The 18,948-nt window shown below is 42.4% G+C and overlaps 1 protein-coding gene across 3 annotated transcripts; it reads left to right on the top strand.

Annotated features, from left to right (window-relative positions):
* Positions 1-3,859: 3,859 nt before the first annotated feature.
* LSM6 (LSM6 homolog, U6 small nuclear RNA and mRNA degradation associated) lies at positions 3,860-16,673 on the top strand. 3 transcript variants are annotated; one of them, XM_034772354.1, is made up of 4 exons: positions 3,860-3,995; positions 8,206-8,317; positions 13,921-14,034; positions 16,362-16,673. In XM_034772354.1, the coding sequence occupies exons 2-4, from the start codon at positions 8,224-8,226 to the stop codon at positions 16,394-16,396; spliced, it is 243 nt and encodes an 80-aa protein (XP_034628245.1). In that variant the 5' UTR covers positions 3,860-3,995; positions 8,206-8,223; the 3' UTR covers positions 16,397-16,673. The 3 variants fall into 3 exon arrangements, with proteins under 3 accessions (XP_034628245.1, XP_034628246.1, XP_034628247.1); XM_034772355.1 differs by having other exon boundaries at positions 3,862-3,982; XM_034772356.1 differs by having other exon boundaries at positions 3,896-3,953.
* Positions 16,674-18,948: the final 2,275 nt, after the last annotated feature.

An 18,948-nucleotide genomic window follows, 5' to 3' on the forward strand; every position in this document is an offset into this window, starting at 1 on the left:
AAAAAGTGCCACTGGACTCCTCGTTGTTTTTGTGGATACAGACTAACATGGCTACCCTTCTGATATTTTTCTATAAGAACTCTATTTACATATTATTTTCTTCTATAAATGTGAATAAGACACACACAAAATTCCAAAGTAAACTCCAAAGGTGAATCAGCCTTGGAACATTCAGACAGATTTCTCAGTGGTTTTATGAGAAATCAATAATGCTTTTGCATTGTCATAATTCTAAAATAGATATGACTTACGGTCTATAACAAGATGAAGTTTCACATGATATAAAATAGAAATGGAATAACTCAATACAAAAATACTCAGATTTAAGAAGTAGAAGTTTCTTGCTGTGAGCCAGAGAAGATTTCTATATATTATCAAAATTCTAGACTGTATATTTTCCTAATTTGTTTCTCTCCTCCCTACCCCTTCAAATTTGTGCAGAATTCTCTCTCTATTAATGGAAGAAGCAAAAACGACAATTATAATAAAGGGACGAAAAGAAAGAACTATTATAGGTTATTTCCCAACTTGTTTATTGCATAATCTCAAGACTTCGGATATCTGGTTGGGAGGATCTTCAAGGTCAATTTTCAAAACACTATATAGCTCAAGAGAGAATGTGGAACTCCATATATGAATTTTGTCCCAAATTAATTTGGAATATACTAGATTCCATTTCCCACCATATTATAGAAAAATTCCAAGGCAGCTGCTGCAGAGAGATCCAGTACAGAGCCAGCTGTGTCCTCACTTCATCTTTCCAAGTAGTAGGAGGATAGAGGTCAAGGGAGGGAGTTATGGTTAACTGGGGAGAAAGTGTGGAGTTCTGTATGTTGGAAGAAGGCTTGCAAAGGGGAGATTCTAATCAGCAGATACCTCCCGCCCCATCTAGTGATAGTCATCCCATCCCCTGACAGCTGAAAAGACCTTCCCCAATGACTTTTGTAGCACCAACCAAATTTTCTAGCAGCAGCTCTGGTTATTTGAAAACAGCAACAAAAACATTATTACAAATTGTGCCAAACTGTGCTTTATTGACAGTAGAAGTCATAGAAGACAAGAAATGAATGGTCGTAGAGATTAAACTAGATTAGACTAGACTAAACCTAGGGATGGTCTCTCCAGAACAAGTTTGTGGCACACTTGGAGACTCAATATGAGGAAGCTTGCATGCTGCTGTACCTGCTCTATGAACAGAGGAATTAAATTTCCACTGTTTTCAATCAAAAATGTTTCCTAACCATAGCATTCACTTACAAAATACTGATAATAAACACAAGTGGAGTTTTTATATACTAGTAAAGTTCATATTAAGAACTGTCAAATGCATTGGGCAAACAGAACATGTTAGAGAAGTTTTCAGTATCAGCCATAAGCGAGTGTGTGCAAGAAGTTAGAGCATGGCTGGAAGGCATTCACACCACAACTTGCCACTACCCCTTCCTTCTTCACACATTCCAGCACCTCAGACTTGCCAGTTAACAGCTTTCTTATTGGGAGAAACAAGACAAAGGAGTCAGTGTATTAGAAAGTTTGGACCATTAACCCTTTAAATGATATCCTCTGAAAAGAGAAGTGAAGGCCAGGGAGAACTTTTCACTTGGCTCTACAATTATTAATAGAAAAACCTATTTAATTATTAATATAATTGCAACAAAACATATATGAAACACAAGCAAACTGCATGACATGACACCCTTCAGCTCTCACAGACCTCCTGTGTTAGGATGGACTGATCCTTTGGCCCGGTCATCATGTATCAGATAACAGAGGTGACACATGGGGGAGGATTCACGGGTTCATGTGCCCCCCTTCAGATTTCTGTCAGGGTAGGAATCGGGCTGAGTGCAGCTGAGGGAGATGTGCCTGGAAAAGGCACCGTACCTTGCGCTCCCGCTGAGCCTACTTGGGTTGGGTTGCCAACTTTCTAATCCAGGGGTCAGCAACATTTGGCATGCGGCTCGCCAGAGTAAGCACCCTAGCGGGCCGGGCCAGTTTATTTACCTGCTGAAGTGGCGCGGGCGAGGGATGTGCTGGCTGCGGCTTCCCGCCGTCCCGATTGGCCCGGGACGGCGAACCGCGGCCACTGGGGGCCACGATCAGCCGAACCTGCCGCGTCAGCAGGTAAATAAACTGGCCCAACCTGCTAGGGTGCTTACCCTGGCGAGCCGCGTGCCAAACGTTGCTGACCCCTGTTCTAATCACACAAACTGAACACCCTAGTCCCACCCCCAGGGCCGGCTCCAGGCACCAGCTTAACAAGCAGGTGCTTGGGGCAGCCAATGGAGAGGGGCAGCACCTGCGGCAATTCGGGGGCGGCAGGTCCCTCACTCCCTCTAGGAGCGAAGGACCTGCCGCTAAACTGCCGCCGCCGATCGCAGCTTTTTTTTTTTTTTTTCCAATTGCCGCTGCCGATTGCGATTTTTTTTTTCGCTTGGGGCGGCAGAAATGCTGGAGCCGGCCCTGCCCACCCCTTCACCGAGGCCACACCCCCTTCCCCAAGGCCCTGCCCCCCGCTCACTACATTCCCCCTTAGGTGGCTCGCTCTCCCCACCCTCACTCACTTTCACTGAGGCAGTGGTTTGGGGTATGGAGGGGGTGAGGGCTCCGACTGGGGCTAGGACTGGGGGGGTTGGGTGTAGGAGGGGGTTCCAGGCTGGGGGGTGAGGCAAGAGGGGGTTCCAGGCTGGGGAGTTCAGGGTGTGGGAGAGGGCTCTGGGCTGGAGCAGGGGGATTGGGTGCGGGGCAGGGTGAGGGCTCCATCTGGAGGTGCAGACTCTAGGCTGGGGATGAGGGGTTTGGGGTGCAGGAGGGGGCTCTGGGATTGGCTCAGCGCTGGGGCACAGGCTTACCTCTGGCAGCTCCTGGTCAGCGATGCAGTGGGGCGGTAAGGCAGGCTTCCTGCCTGTTCTGACTCTGCACTGCACCCTGGAAGGGGCAGCAGATCTGACTCCTAGGTGGACGCATGTCAGGCAGCTCTGCGTGCTGTTCTCACCCACAGGCACCGCTCCCGCAGCTCCCATTGGCCGCAGTTCCCGGCCAATAGGAGTGTGGAGCTAGTGCTCGGGGCAGGGGCAGCGTGTGGAGCCCCATGGTTCCCCCGCATAGGAGCCAGACCTGCTGTCTGCTTCCGGGGCGAGGGACTAGCCTGCCTTAGTGCCGCAGCACTGCCAATTGGACTTTTAACAGCCTGTTTGGTGGTGCTAACCGAAGCCACGAGGGCCCCCTTTCGACTGGGTCAAATATCAGACACTTGGTTACCCTAGCTGAGCCCCTCTAGGGGGCACCCAGAGTAGGGACCAGAGATGGCACAGGTAAACCGTCTGAGTCCTGTCTCTTCCTCGCCCACAGCCGCAGTTACCTGTTGGTAGTAGATGTCCGGGGCCTGCTCTGGCCCACACCACACCCACCGCGGGGAGCGATGGGAGAAGTCAGAGGGGAAGGAGCTGTGAGGAGAGTGGGGGCAAGGTGGTGTGGTTTGGAGCAGGTGTGCGAGGCGCAGGGGGAGTAGGAAAGGGGCCAGAAATGACATGTGGGGTGGTCACATGCCCCCCTCGTACAAGCATTTCATAGAGTCTAAACACTAACTTCACTCTTATCAGATTCATACCTAGGTTTGAGCAAATCTGACATACAGCTGCCCTGGTCTGGTGCCCAGCTAGGACGAGGTCAGTACTTAGCTAGCCCGAGGCTGGCAGTGGCCGCAGGGCAGGTGGGGAGCTGGAGGGACAGATAACCGCCGCAGGGACTTGGCAGTGGCGGCTAAAGGGTAGAGCACCCTTCAATCCCAAGCCCTGGCGAGCAAAAGCTCCCCCGCCCCTAGGCAAACGCGCGCTCAGCCTGTTGAGTGTTTTGGCTCAGCCGCCTGACCGTAGCGGAGCCGGAAGTATGGGAGGGGGCGTTGATTGGTTGCGAGCGCTGCCCGTCCCTCGCTTCGCTTGGGAACTGGCCGAGTGAGTGGCCGCCAGCGGACCGGGCGCGGGTGAGCGAGTGAGGTGGGTGCGCGGGAGCTCGGGGCAGTAGGGGTGGCCGCCGCACGCCCGGGGCGCTGTGTCCGCACGGGCTCCACGTGGCCAGGGCCGCCGCGCGCAGCCGGGGCGCGGCTCCTCTGCCCGTCGCTCCCTGCTGCGCCGGGGCCCCCGCGCGGTCCGGGGGAGGGAGGATCCTGCTGCAGTGAAAGGCGTGTGCGGCTCTACGCCGGCCCGAGCAGCCGCTGGGGCTCGGAGAAAAATCCTAGCTTGGGGGGCGCGGCGGCGAGCCTCTGGGTCTAAATAGGAACCCGGGGCCGCTCCGGGAGCGGAGTGGCGCTGATTGGGCAGCGGCTCCACAGCTGAATTCAACGCCCCGGGCCTGCTACCACTGCTTGCAGCCCTGTTGGGTTCAAGGGAGCTGCCCCGAGTGTAGGGTCAGGCTGGGCGCACTAACAGCGAGAGGAGCCCCAGTAACTCACAGGGAGGGTTGGACGCTAGCTGCATCCCGTCATAGCGTTTGGCTGTGCACAGGCCCTGTTGCTGCCCTTCGTTGTGAAGCACAGAAAGGATCTAACAGCAGACTGGAGCAGCCCACAAAGCAGGCTGGATAGTAGAGTCTGCACAAGTCCATCAGCACCCCATGGCCACCAGGGGCTGTTCTTCTCCGTTGGGGTTCTATCATCCATTTCTGAGCTGGTGCAATGTCAGCCTTTGGCTGGTATTTTTACACATAGTCGTTGTTTTTCATGGGTTGTTCCATTTGCTGCGGGTTTCCTATATGCTGCACCTGAGTGACAATGTATAAAGTTCTATTAAAATCTTCAGTACCATTTCTGATCTGGAGTATCCTAAATGAGAGACCAAAAAGTAACCCCATACGTGTGCTCATTCATGTAATGCAAAATTGTTGCTTAGGCAATATTCTCAAGAACTTTTTAAATCTCTTAATCAGTGGGGTCTCTGTTTCCCTTGGGATGCTTTTATGCAGTCTTATATAAAGTAGGGAAGCTTTGTTTGATCTTTATCTTATTCTTATTTATTTGTATATCAGAGAGTGTGCTTGATGCTGACCAATATACACATTTAAAGACTGTCCCTGAGCCATACAGAACTGAGTGATGTAGTTTTAAGGCAACCTAACTTTCAAATGCAGACCAGCCTTAGACAGTTAAAATACATTGAATACACTCAATATTTTTCTCTGTATCTTTTGCTATAGTTGACACACAGATGATGCTGTGTAATCACAACAGAAAGAAGTGGTTCATGAAACACTATGCAGTCCACACTATACAAAAGTTTGATGACTCCCCCCCCCCCCCATCTAATAAATAATTTTAATTCCTAGGTCTTTAAAATAACACTTAAGGTGTTCAGCCTTCATCTTTGATCAATAAAGTAATTCTACAGCATTGGCTCCAGTCAAGGTTTTATGGTTTACTAGTCCTACCCTTCTGCCCTGGAAACTGAGAAGCAGTTTTACAGAGTTGCTAGCCTCGTCTCTTTTAGAATTTAGAAGGCGAGAAGTAGAAAAGGGATGTTAGAATTCACAGATACAAAAACCTAGCACAGATATAAGAATAGACTGGATAATATGTATTCTGACTACTGAACAAGCATAATGACCCAGGAAAATTCATACTTTTAATTGACTACTGCGTTTAAAACGTGAAAGTGGTAAAAGTTTTTCTGAGTAAGGCTCTCCAATGGTTAATGTGGGTCACTGAAAATAGCATAGCAAGATGTTGTTACATTGTGATAGGAGGACCTGTAATCTACATTTAGAAATCAGCTGAACCAGAATGAACTCTAAAAGTAATCAGATTGCTTATGGCGTTGATACAAATTGGCTGTCTTGTATATTTAGATTTCAGAGTAGCAGCCGTGTTAGTCTGTATCCGCAAAAAGAACAGGAGTACTTGTGGCACCTTAGAGACTAACACATTTATTAGAGCATAAGCTTTCGTGGACTACAGCCCACTTCTTCGGATGCAGTGGGCTGTAGTCCACGAAAGCTTATGCTCTAATAAATGTGTTAGTCTCTAAGGTGCCACAAGTACTCCTGTTCTTTTTATATTTAGATTGTAAATTTTCGGGGACTTTCTCTTGCAGTGTAGTTTGTACAGTGCATAGCATAATGGGGCCCCAAATTCAGTTGGGATCTCTAGATGCTAGTAGAATACAAATAATAACAATAGTAATGTGGGAGCGTTCCTGAGTAGAATTTCCAGAGTAAACTTATGTAATATTTTTAATGAGTTCTAAAACTTGATTGTTGAATTCACATCATACTGAAAATTAGCAGTGAACGTAATGTCAGCAGGTAAAATAACATGCTGGTAGACCTAAGATTGTGGCCTTTCCTCTAATAAAAGATATATACATACATTTGCAGACACACCATCCTGATTTTACTATTGTGCCCATTGCAGTAACCTTAAATCCATTAAGAAAAGCTTCTGCGCATCCAGGACTCTGACATGCTAACTTTTGCATTCCCTCGTCCTTCTTGCTCCCCAGTCTGTGGAAGTCTTTATATTGGAAAAACTAGTATACTAAACCTGAGCCTTTTTGGAGGGAGCTAGGTGGTTCATGTAAGCTGTGTGTGATACTAGACATTAGTTTTAGAAACTACTTTTGCTTTTTATTTATTTATTTTTTAAAGTAAAAGCAATAAAGAAGATAGTTATGTTCAGATACTTCTTCGGTCTTTTGTATTAAAACGTCTTTAAAATGTTTCTTCTGTTTTTAGTTTTGTTAAAATATGTTTAGAGTTTTGTTTTAGTAGTTTTATTTGCTGCTGTTAGCTTTGTTTCTAAAGGAAAAACTTTGTAGATGATGAGTTGATAATACAGATCAGTTCTTAGTACCGTATGTACTCGATCATAAGCTGGTTCATTTATAAGCCGACCTCCCTCCCCCGAAAATGGATAAGTAAAAATGGAAATTTTTTATGACCCATTCAGAAGCCGACCCTATAATTCAGGGGTCGGCAAACCTTGGCTCCCGGACCATCAGGATAAGCCTCTGGCAGGCAGAGACGGTTTGTTTACCTCAAGTGTCCACAGGCACGGAGGTAAACTTAAGTAAACAAAGTGTCCTGACCCGCCAGCAACTTACCCTGACGGGCCAGGACAGCAACTGGTGGGGAAATTTTAGGGGAAGGGGGGAGAGAAGCTGGGGATCAGGGGAGTAACCCCTGTGACCCCCCCCCCACGACCCCACCCCTAGCCTGGGACCCCCACACTCTCCCCATCCCATCCCTTCCCACCTTAGCTGGGGTGGGCCAGGTGAGGATGTCTCTGGCCTGGCCGGAGCTGCTCTGGCGGGCGGGGCTGGGCGGCGCAGACGCAGCCTGCCAGCCCCGGAGCTGCAGCTGCTTTGGAGGCTGGGGGGAGAGTAGCGTGGCCAGAAGTGGACAGACTCTGGCCCCGCCTCTTCCCTTCTGGCTCTGCTGGCTGTGCTGCCTCTCCTTGCTCTCTCTGTTGGGGAGGGTCTATGTCCCACCTCTCCCTCTCTATACCCATTCATAAGCCAACCCCCTTCTCGGATACTTCCCTTTTTTACTAAAAAAATTTTTGCTTATGACCAAGTATATACGGTATGTTTTTAACTAAATCTAAAGCATGCACAGTACATACTCATGTACTGGTTATTTCCATATGTTGTGTGCATGATGTAACTTCATTGAGTTTGGGAGTGACTTCAACCAAATTATTTTGGTTTTCATTAGTGTAACTAAGATCAGAATCATGCCCAAAATTTTACTTTTAACACAATCTCCTTGCTCTTTCCATTTTAACATAGCAGTCTGCATATAACTGTATTTCTGTATTTTTTTAGATATGAAACACTCATTAACTATTCTTGATTCCATAATTCGAGTAAAGCTGCTTTAACTAAAGGTGTTATGGAAAATAAAAGCCTTTGCGGGCTACGTTGGAAGTTTGCAAGAAGCACAGCGTGGTGAACAGATGTTTAAGAGAAAAACATATGAGGATTCCTATTAAGAATTTCAGAAACTGCAAAAAAGTTAAATAGAATGTTTCATGCTATGGCTGTGAAACTGCAGTTTTAAGTCTGTCCTCTTTTTCTGCAGATTTCACTTTTATCCACTTTGATATTTTTTCCGTACTGAACACTTTGAGAGCCACAAGACTGCCGGTCTTAGTAGAATATATGTTTTAAGATCAGTATTTGAGTTATTTATCTAAACATTTTTTTTCCTTCCCAGACCATCAGGACCATCACAATGAGTCTACGGAAGCAAACCCCTAGTGACTTCTTAAAACAAATTATAGGAAGGCCTGTTGTTGTAAAGTTAAATTCTGGAGTTGATTATCGAGGTAAGTTCTCCCCACTCTCTCACGTAATGAATAATGTCTACATTCTCACTGTTTGGGGGAGGAAGGGACAAATACAGTGCTTAACTTTAAAATAATGACTGTCCCATAACTAATAAAAGCAAGAGAACTTTGCAGGAATGTTAATTTCTTGGTACCTATATTTTCTTTCTGTGGCTGTGTTAGTATGGTGGCTTGCATATATCAGGAATTATTGCTATAGTAATAGTAGCTTGAGTTACAGTCTCAAGTTCGTGTTGTGACTGGTGCAATTCCTGTATCATGTGGCCCCAGAGTGACATGTTTATTTTAGTGATTTACATAAGCTCCAGAGATAATTTTGGTTGGGAATCTTGAACTGGGGATCCCAGTTAGTAGTGCAGTGATTTGAAGCGTTAGAATGGCCAATTTTAGATTTGGGAAAGGGTGGCATAATGTTAAATAAAAATAAATAATTCTGGAGAAATTGCTGATAATCAAAAAACCAAGTGTTTTTTTTTCCAAAACAATTTGTCTAGGTCAGTAATCTTGAAAGAAGCAGTGTAGGCTCCCAGCGTAGGAATTTCGAATCCTCTTGAGTTATGCATATGTTTAACTGTTGGATTGAGGCTTTAGAGTGGGATTTTTTTAAAAGAACCTAAGTAATGTAGGAGCAAAAGTTCCAATGGCTCTAAGTGGGATTCTTGATCTAACATCACTTAAATGCTTTTGAAAATCCAAGATAGTCATGGGCCTATCCTCTCATAGGATTATCAAGGAGAAGCTTCTCTTAGAAGTCACGCTGGGACACTAGACCTGTATCAGAATAGGTCTGTTGGCTCCCTGTTCTTTTTTTTAGCAGTGTCATCAGAGGTTTATACCTCACTGTTTGCTTTCAGAGGAGACTGGCTAGGACATAAAAAACACTGTCTAACATGAAACTATACATTTCAATCCCCCGTCCCCCCCCAAAAAAACAAAAAATGGTATTTTACTGAGAGCTTCAAATATTTAAATGTTATGGGCCAGATACTGATCACACCAGTTTTTACACGGGTATAACGCATCTGACTTCACTTTACGCTTTTTGAGAGAATAGCGCATGTGTTGTGGTGAGGAAAATTTACTTGGGGATTTATTATAGTACATGAAACTATAATGTAAGCTGCATTTGTGAAATTCCTTAAAACATTTTAAAAAACCTTTTGTTCAAAAAAGATTCCAGACTCTCGTTACAAGTTTGTCAACAAATTTATCTACTTCTGTTTCTAGGCCATGTTGCTAATTGTACTTTTTTGACAAATATCACCTAATGCAAATATGACTGTATAATTGCAAAATGTCTAAATTTTGTGCCAAGTGAATGCCACATTTAAGGGGAAGAGGCCATGAAAAAGCACAAACCATATTTGATAAATTACTGTGTGTGACTTGCTTGCCTGTGTGTGTATATACACATTTAAAATGTAAATAGGAGGTTAGGTAACAATAACACTTTATGCCAGGCCTGTTAGTAGAGTGGAAGAATACAAGGGGGAAGAAGAGAGAATGAAATAAGCATGAACGCACGCTAGGAACAAAAAAGGCTGTGAAAACACTGCCATTTAAAGCATACTGAGTGATATTTTTAAAAGGTATGTAGTCAACTTTAGTCTCACTTGTCTGAAATTATTTTTTACCTACTATTGTTAAAAGTAATTCCTGAGATTACTATAACAGAGATCGGGGGGGAGGAAATCTTTCATTTTGTTTATTTTGTGCAATTAACAGCACTTTGTGTAGTCAGTCAGTTTCTCCTATTTGTGTGGAAAGAGAAGAAAGAAAAACACTTGTAGGAAAATGTGATCCTAAGACCATAAAAGTTGGCAAGAGAGTTCAAATTCCCAGTTATTTAATGGAAGATCTTACGGTAACACTGCTGAGATGTGAGGATGTATGCTAGACAAGAGTCCAACTGGACTGTTTTTTCCACATTGCTGTTCTTTAATCCAGACAGTTATACAGTTAAATTATAATAATTATTTAGAACCCAAAAAGTACCAGATGTTTTCCGATCCCAGAGGAAAGCGTAGTCCCAACCCTAAAGAATACAGTCTAAGATGACAAAAATGATGAGTAGTAGGGGAAGGGATACAACATACAAAAAGACCAGTGTGACAGGGCACACATCTTACTAGTTGCAAGTTTAGTGTGTTTAACAAACAAACAAACAAACAAAAAAAATTGTTCTTCAAACTATCCCCAAGCTTTAGTTCTAGTGTCCCTAGCACCTGTTCCTCCCGACATTAAACCCCTTCCCTCTACATAAATGAACAATTTGTTCATTAAGTAAACAGAATAAGTAAGTAGATGGCTAAGATCCTAATCCTGCGTTGAGTTCCATGCTGGTGGAGCTCTTTTGAAGAAACAGGGATTCATGGGTGTCACAAAAGAAGCAGGTCTTGAGGAGGGATTTAAGGGACTTAGGGTACATCTACACTACAGCGGGGAGTCGATTTAAGATACGCAAATTCAGCTACGTGAATAGCGTAGCTGAATTCGACGTATTACAGCCGACTTACCCCGTTGTGAGGACGGCGGCAAAATCGACTTCTGCCGCTTTTTGTCAGCGGCGCTTACTACCACCTCCGCTGGTGGAGTTAGAGCGCCGATTCGGGGATCGATTGTCGCGTCCCGACGGGACGCGATAAATCGATCCCCGAGAGGTCGATTTCTACCCGCCGATTCAGGCGGGTAGTATAGACCAGGCCTTAGTGGACCAGCTCAGGAAGTGAATTCTGTATACAGAGTTCAGTGCAGAAGAAGACTAAGAGAAAAGTGGGAAAAGAAGATATATATATTTTTAAAATCAACATTGCTTTTGTATTCATTTGTTTAAAGTCAAGAAAATAAAATACTAAAGGGCAGGGAATTTTTCTTCGTGATCCAGTAACTAAACTGTATAACTATCTTGGAAAATTGATGCCTGTGGCATGTTTAAAAATGTGTGCATTTAAAAATGTTGCAAGCTTAGTTATATTGAAATAAAAAATTATAGTATTTTTTAAAAGTAAATATGTCAGTTACTACACTTTTAGCTGTGTTGTGTTCAAGAAAAATGTTGAGGAGTTTATTGAAATGTGTAATTTATAGCATGAAGATAACAGCTGCCAGTCAAAGTTTTTTCTTTAAAGATATTGTTGATCAAAATTGTTGTAAAATGTGGTATATTATGGGGCATTGTGCTATCCTATATTAAGGTGATCACTTCATGGATATTGAAGTTATTTAGAACTATTTAAACTAAAGAATTAAGAGAGCTGTCTGAAGTGATCTCTGGACCGTTAATTTTGATTTTCAATAAGACTTGGATCACTGGGGAAGTTCCAGGAGACTGGAAGAAAGCTAATGTTACGTCATTTTTAAAAAAGGTAATTGGGATGACCCGGGTAATTATAGACCTGTCAGCCTGACATCAGTCTCAGCCAAGATAATGGAGTGGCTGATACAGGGCTCGATTAATAAAAAACAAATTAACGGAAAGAGTGTAATTAAGGCAAATTAACATGGGTTTATGGAAAATGATCCCATCAAACTAAGTTGATATTTTTTTGACGAGATTACTAGTTTGGTTGATAAAGGTAATAGTGTTGACATAATATACTTAAACTTCTGTTAGACATCAGACTTGGTACCGTGTGACATTTTGTTTTTAAAAAACTAGAATGATATAAAATTAACATGGCACACATTAAATGGATTAAAAACTAGCTCGATAGGTCTCAGAATGTAACTGTAGATGGGGTATCATCATCATGTGTGGGGGTTTTCAGTGGGATCCTGCAGGGATCAGTTCTTGTCCCTACGCTATTTAACATCTTGATCAGTGACTTGGAAGAAAACATAAAATTATCACTGATAAATTTGCAGATGACAAGAATTGGGGGAACAGTAAATCATGAAGAGGACAGGTTACTGAGTCAGAGCGATCTAGATCACTTGGTAAACTATGCACAAGCAGACATTGTGTTTTAATACAGAGAAATATAAATGTATACATTTGGTAACAAAGAATGTAGGCCATACTTACAGATGGAGGACTCAGTCATATGAAGCATTGACTCTGAAAAAGATTTGGGGGTTATAGTGGATAATCAGCTGAACATGAACTCCCACTGTGGACAGAAGAGCTAATGTGATCCTGGGACACGTAAGCACGGGAATCTTGAGTAAGATAAAAGAGATTATTTTACATCTGTGTTTAGCAGTGGTGTGTAGTTCTGATGCCCACAATTCAAGAAGGATGGTGATAAATGGGAGGGGAAGAAGAGCCAGGAGAATGATTAAAGGATTAGAAAACATGCTTTATAATGATAAACTCAAAGAGCTCAATCTATTTATCATGGCAAAGAGAAGGGTTAAGGGATGACTTGATTACAGTCTATAGGAACCTACATGAGCAAATAATGGGCTTTTCAATTAAGCAGAGAAAGGTATAACATGATCCAATGGCTGGAAGTTGAAATTGGACAAATTCAGACTGGAAATAAGGTGTACATTTTCAGTGGGGAGAGCAATTAACCTTTGGAACTATTTACTAAGGGTCATGGTGGAGTCTCCACCACTGACAATTTTTAAATGAAAATTGGATGTTCTAAAAGATCTGCTCCAGGAATTATTTTGGGAAAGTTGGCCTGTGCTATACAAGAGGTCAGACTAGATGGTCACAAATGGTCCCTTCTGGCCTTAGAATCTGTGAATGTTGGCACAAGAACAAATGGCTGTAAACTGGCTGTGAACAAATACAGGCTGGAAATTAGAAGAAGATTTGTAACTATCACAGGAGTGAGGTTCTGGATCAACCTCCGATAGGAGTTGTGGGGACAAATGACTTAATGAGTTTTAAGAAAGAGCTGGACAAATTGATGAGTGTGATTGTATGATGGGGTTGCTTGTGATGGTAGGGGGTAAGACCCAAAAGCCCTGAGGCTCATTTCCAGTTTGTTTTATGTTCCTAAAAGCTTATGCTTCAGGATTTCAGCCAGCCACGTGCAGGAAGAGATTCATACCCCCACAAATCCCGTATCTTCTGTTTGTTGTTGTTTTTAAATTTCCTTTCTCTGAAGCATTAGAGATGGGCACGGCTGGAAATGGGACATTGGATAAGGGGGACCAGGCTCTGAGATGGCACCAAGCATGCTCGCTCTCTGGTCCTTGGCTGGGTGGTTTTTGCTTACCTGCTTAGGGTCTAACGGATCACTATTTGAGGGGTTGTGAAGGGCTCTGGTGCACCTCAGTCCCTTCTGCCATTCATCTCTTGCTAATACATAAATGAATTGTACCATTTTCAACTTTCCAAGCAGAAGCCATTGATCTTGTGACAAAGTTCTGTTTTATTACAAGCAGTTTTTTTCATTTACGGAGCGATTGATGAAGATTTAATCACTGCCTAATGGACGATGAGGATATGGTGACAATTTTTCTAATTGGCTTAGAGTAGAGTGTATGCTTCAGTTAATCAGAGCAGTTTATCTAGAAAGAGAGGTTTAAGTTGTATTTGAAGAATAAAAGACTGTCAAATTTATGTTTACCCTGATTTTTGAAATTTGATCTGTTTTAAAAATTTTTAAACTTGTTAATGTCTTCAGGTGTCCTGGCTTGCCTGGATGGGTATATGAACATAGCTCTGGAGCAGACAGAAGAATATGTAAATGGTCAATTAAAGAACAAATATGGGGATGCATTTATCCGAGGAAATAATGGTAACTCTCTCTCCTTGCAATACTCTTGATTAGGAGATTGGTTTTGGCATGGAATTTTGAATTTGAGGCATGTATGAAAATAAAATTAGGTGACTGCCTGTTTCCAGCCACATCCATTTCAAACTTTTTACTCTTGCTAGAGGCCTTACATAATCTCTTTTTTACCTACCGTCTGTGTTCTCATTTCCTCCTGCTCTGCTATTCTGGTCCTATGCTATTCCTTATTGATCCCTGTGACTCCTTCCTCTCTCCCTGTCTTTTACCAAGTACCCTCTCTTTTCTATCCCTCCTTCTAACCCACCCATCACAGGACCCTTTCTTTTCTTAGTCAGCCAACCAATAACATTCACCAGAACGGTCTTGTCTATCTAGCTGTCCCTTGCTTCACAGAGCTTATCACGTCTTGCTCTGTAAAGCAGTGTGTACATTTATAGGGTTCTGTGGATATTGATAGCGCTGTAATATACACTCACAGTTTGATTGTCCAAAACTGAATGTTGACTAACTTAACTGTCTAATGCAATTTATTAATATTTAAGACTGTGCTTACAGGTGAAGACTTTACTCTCATTAAAGAAGATTGCAATAATTAACACTGACCCATGACACATTATAATGAGACTTTCCAAGGCTCAGCTACCATGGAAATAGGCGAAGTATAAGCAATTAGACCAGGGATAGGCAACCTATGGCACACGTGCCAAAGGCGACACGCGTGCTGATTTTCAGTGGCACTCACACTGCCTAGGTCCTGGCCACCAGTCTGGGGGCTCTACATTTTAATTTAATTTTAAATGAAGCTTCTTAAACATTTTAAAAACTTTATTTACTTTACATACAACGGTAGTTTAGTTATATATTATAGACTTATAGAAAGAGACCTTCTAAAAACGTCAAAATGTATTACTGGCACGCGGAACCTTAAATTAGAGTGAATAAATGAAGGCTCGGCACACCACTTCTGAAAGGTTGCCGACCCTGAACTAGACAGATAAGTTTTAGTGTGGTTCAAAGACAGTTAAGGTCCTATCCCCACTATAAAATGGCCTATCTTTAACTTTATTGAGGGATAATGGTAGTGTAACCCAACCCCTTGAGATGGAGGTATTTGTAATATAGGCATACCTTTCACCCTGGTAGCAGGAAATGCCAGGAAGAGAGGTTGGGAGGGGGTTGTGGGCAAAAATTCAAGAATGAACAGAGGGGCAGAGGTCACACATGCAGAGGAATCAGTGTAGAGAAGAGAAGTGAAGGCACAGGAATGGATGAAGTCACCCAGGAGCAAAATGTAAAGAGGAAAAAAGGAGAGGGCCAGGAACTGAACTCTGTGGACATCCACAGGCAAGGACAGAAAGAGGAAAACAAGAGGAGCACAGAGCCCATGCGAAAGAGAGAAATTAGACAGTCTTTATCTCAATAGGAGGATGAGAATAGAGAAGTCACCTTTAGGTTTGGCCAGGCATCTCTTACAGAATTTGGATAGGTGAGATTGAAGTTAGAGAAGCAAATATGGTCAAGGGGTTTTTGCCCCATCTCACCTTCTCCCCTCCCTCCCCCCCTTTTTTTTTAAAGACTTAGAAATAAGACCATGTTTTAAAGGCTGAGGGAAGAAGCTGGATGATGGCAAGGTAACAAGATGTCTTACAGCCCACCCCATAATGAGAAGTGGGGTAATAGACTCTAGAAAACAGGTTGAGCTGAGAAGTGACACCCCTCAGTTTGGGAGCATAGTTAATTCTGAAATATTTCACACTCTGGGCACCCAAGATGCAAGTATCATGGCTTCCTCCTCCTTTCCCTCTGCCCCAAAGGAGACCCTTTCCTAAACACTTGCAGGAATCCCTTTATCACAAGACACTGTGGTAATGGCCCAATAAGTGGAATGTACAGACTACTTCATAGGTTACCGTGACCTTTGCCATAAGTTTTAAATGAAAAGGAGTGAGGATCCTGAACCTTTTGTTGTCAGATCACGACTGTTATTTCTAACACCCTTAATCTATGCATCCTGAAAATCTGGTTGGACTCTCCTCGGCATCACAGAAGGCAGTTCCAGTGAAATTGGTTTTAGGAACAGTCACACTATAGAATCCATCTGTACAGCCTCTATCTGTTATGGTGCACAATTTGATGACGTAATATATTAAACTAAGTGTTCTACAAGGAAAACTGGAATAGAAACTACATATATGTAGTTTGACTTGGTTAATATTGCTTTTGGAACTTCAAATTTTACATTTCCTGATTTCTTGATTTAATTGATAGGGTAAACATGGCACCATATGTACTAGAATTCTATAACACGTTTCACTTTTTCCTTTTCACAGTTCTGTATATAAGCACACAGAAGAGGAGGATGTGAAGGTGCCTAAAGAGAGAGATTTTGTACTGCTCCATTTTTTCCTGAATGATGAGAACTGTTTGATTTGTAGTTGGTAATTCTTGGTTGAACAATACACTGTTTAAATATTTCTGTTATTTGATGTAAAGCTGGCATTACTGCAGTGACTATGGAGAGAAGCGTTTTTTTTAATTCCAAACTACCAGAACACAATTGTAAACTTTTTTGAAAACTTCAGTTGTGAAAAAGTGCGTTGTTACACTGTGCAGAATTAAATAAAAAATGGAAAAGTATGTGACATATGTATTGCTGTTATACTCATACAAAGCACACAGGATCTTTATAGAGGAAGGTAAATACACACAGCATTTATTGAGAATACCACAGTTAGCATATGCTTTTTAGACTCTCTCTCTCTCTCTCTCTCTAGTGATGTTTATAGTTACCAGTCCAGAGTCTGGATCAATCTAGTGGCCAGCCAGATTGGTCGCAGAGGGGAGCAGGGTTCTATCGGTCGCGAACCGATGCTCCTGGAGTGTGGCAAGACGAACCCAAAATCCTATGGCAAAGCACCCTGTTCTTATAGGTTTTCTTCTCTGTTGAAGCCTATGGACTCCGCTGTGTCACTTTGTGACTGGTTACTTCTTAATTGGTGTAAACATTTCAATACCCCTCCGAGAGGGTCATCCTGTCCTTTGTTCCAATTTAATCAATTGTCTTTAGGGGTGCCAGCCTTTACCTCAGGGTCGTCAATCTGCCCTTCATTATGGATCCGTATTGATGATTCTTTGATGTCCTTTAAGTTTCTTCACTTCTTCTTCCTTGACTCTGGCTATAACAATGGCCTTCACACCTTATCTTTTCCTAATGCATACATTCCTCATTCATACAAACAGATTGAAAATACAAACAGTAGTATTTTATATTGAGCAAAAGGGCATTGCAAATTAAACCTTGCTAAATTTTACAATCAATAACCAAGACAATTTACATTGAGACCCAGGCCTTCAATGTTCCTCTAATCTACTTAACATAGACACAATAGAGAACCCTGTCTTTTATTTACTAAACCTTAAAACAAAGAAATGTATATTTAACTAGAGTGCCTACTTTGTAATACATATAGGAAACCATAGTAGACATTATAACTTATTCTAAAACAAAAGGGTGACCATAATCAGTCATAAGGATTGTTTTGGTCTGTCATCCTTTATGCTATTCAAAAAGGGTGGCTGACAGGATGAAATCAAATCATACATTAATTCTCATAGTACATTATAAAATCCAGCTCCTGCACTGCTACAAGATAAATTTGAAGCAATATTTGGTTTGGTTACTTCTGGTACTTCCAGGAATGCAGAGTGAAAAACAAGGGTTTTGAGAATAACCCCACATTGGAACTTAATAGTGTTGGCTGGGTGATAATTATCACTCCCCTCCCTCAGCTATACAAATGCTTTGTTGAGAATAATGTGGCCCACTTTGGGGAAAAAAATAGGGCCAAGTTTAAATACTGGACTATACTAAGAGTCAACAGGGTAAAAAGTTCAGCTGCTGACTAGCAAAATTGGCCAAAACCCCTTGAATTATCAATTTGAACAGGGGATGTAACAGCGATACTTCAACAATGGGGGCAGGGAAAGAATTGAATCAAATGGAAGAAAAGCCCAAGGGATTAACACTGTGGCAGCTATAGAAGTCAGTCACACAAGAGAACAGCTCTTTAGTTGGTATGCCAACAGAGCCAGTAGGTCACTTCAAATCCTAGCAACTTTTTCCTCCAGATTGCAGTTATTTTGTTTCCTTTCCTTCTTTCTCTTCTCCCCACCAACACAATAATGACGTTTTTAAAAAAGTTAAAATTGGTTTTATTTTAAAATACATCTACAGCTTTTTTCAAATTGCTCATCAGGTGAGGCTGTTAGTCTCAGTGGTATGTACTTACATAAACACATTGTGTGTCCTGTTCATACTTTTTTCATTATTCCCACCACCTTCTTATACCACACACTCCCTTCCATTCTTCAACTAGGCACTAGCCAGCAATGTGAACAAATAGATATCAAGCTCTCAGCATGCAGTATGTCAGCAGGATGGAGAGAGGGGGGAATTGCTGCACAAGCAGTGAAGTAAAAAACTGCATGTATCCCACAGCAACTTTAAGAGATTAAGTCAAAGCTCAGTGAGTAAACTCAGCTAGGTTCTGGATGGCTACTTACTAGCTTATAAAATACTTTTCTCTCTCTTTAATTTCTGCTTGATTGCAATAAAAAATAGCTTCATGGGTACCTATGAAGCTAAATCAGAGTGGAAAACTGCGCTAATACCCAGTACTTAATGCTTTCCTGTTGCTCAGTGCAAGGTTACAACTTTAGGTAATGTACCTCATGCAGAGGTTGTTTAACCAATTTGTTAATGAGTTTTCTGAAACCTTGCTTTATTCTCTCAGCAGTTTATGCTGTCTTCAGGAAAAATAAATACTTCTGAGTTGTGGATGAATGAGCACTAAACAATTGTGTGAATATTACATTGGCCCAATCTCCCCAAATACCAACAGGTTCTCAATGTCAGTA

The sequence above is a fragment of the Trachemys scripta genome, chromosome 5 (assembly GCF_013100865.1).
Source record: "Trachemys scripta elegans isolate TJP31775 chromosome 5, CAS_Tse_1.0, whole genome shotgun sequence".
Classification (NCBI taxonomy): domain Eukaryota; kingdom Metazoa; phylum Chordata; order Testudines; family Emydidae; genus Trachemys; species Trachemys scripta.

Bases quoted from the DNA above. Each gene is read 5' to 3' on its own strand.
- LSM6 (XM_034772354.1), top strand. From the start codon at position 8,224: ATGAGTCTACGGAAGCAAACCCCTAGTGACTTCTTAAAACAAATTATA. The intron at 8,318-13,920 runs GTAAGTTCTCCC...TAATGTCTTCAG, and splicing joins TTCTGGAGTTGATTATCGAG to GTGTCCTGGCTTGCCTGGAT. The intron at 14,035-16,361 runs GTAACTCTCTCT...TCCTTTTCACAG, and splicing joins ATTTATCCGAGGAAATAATG to TTCTGTATATAAGCACACAG.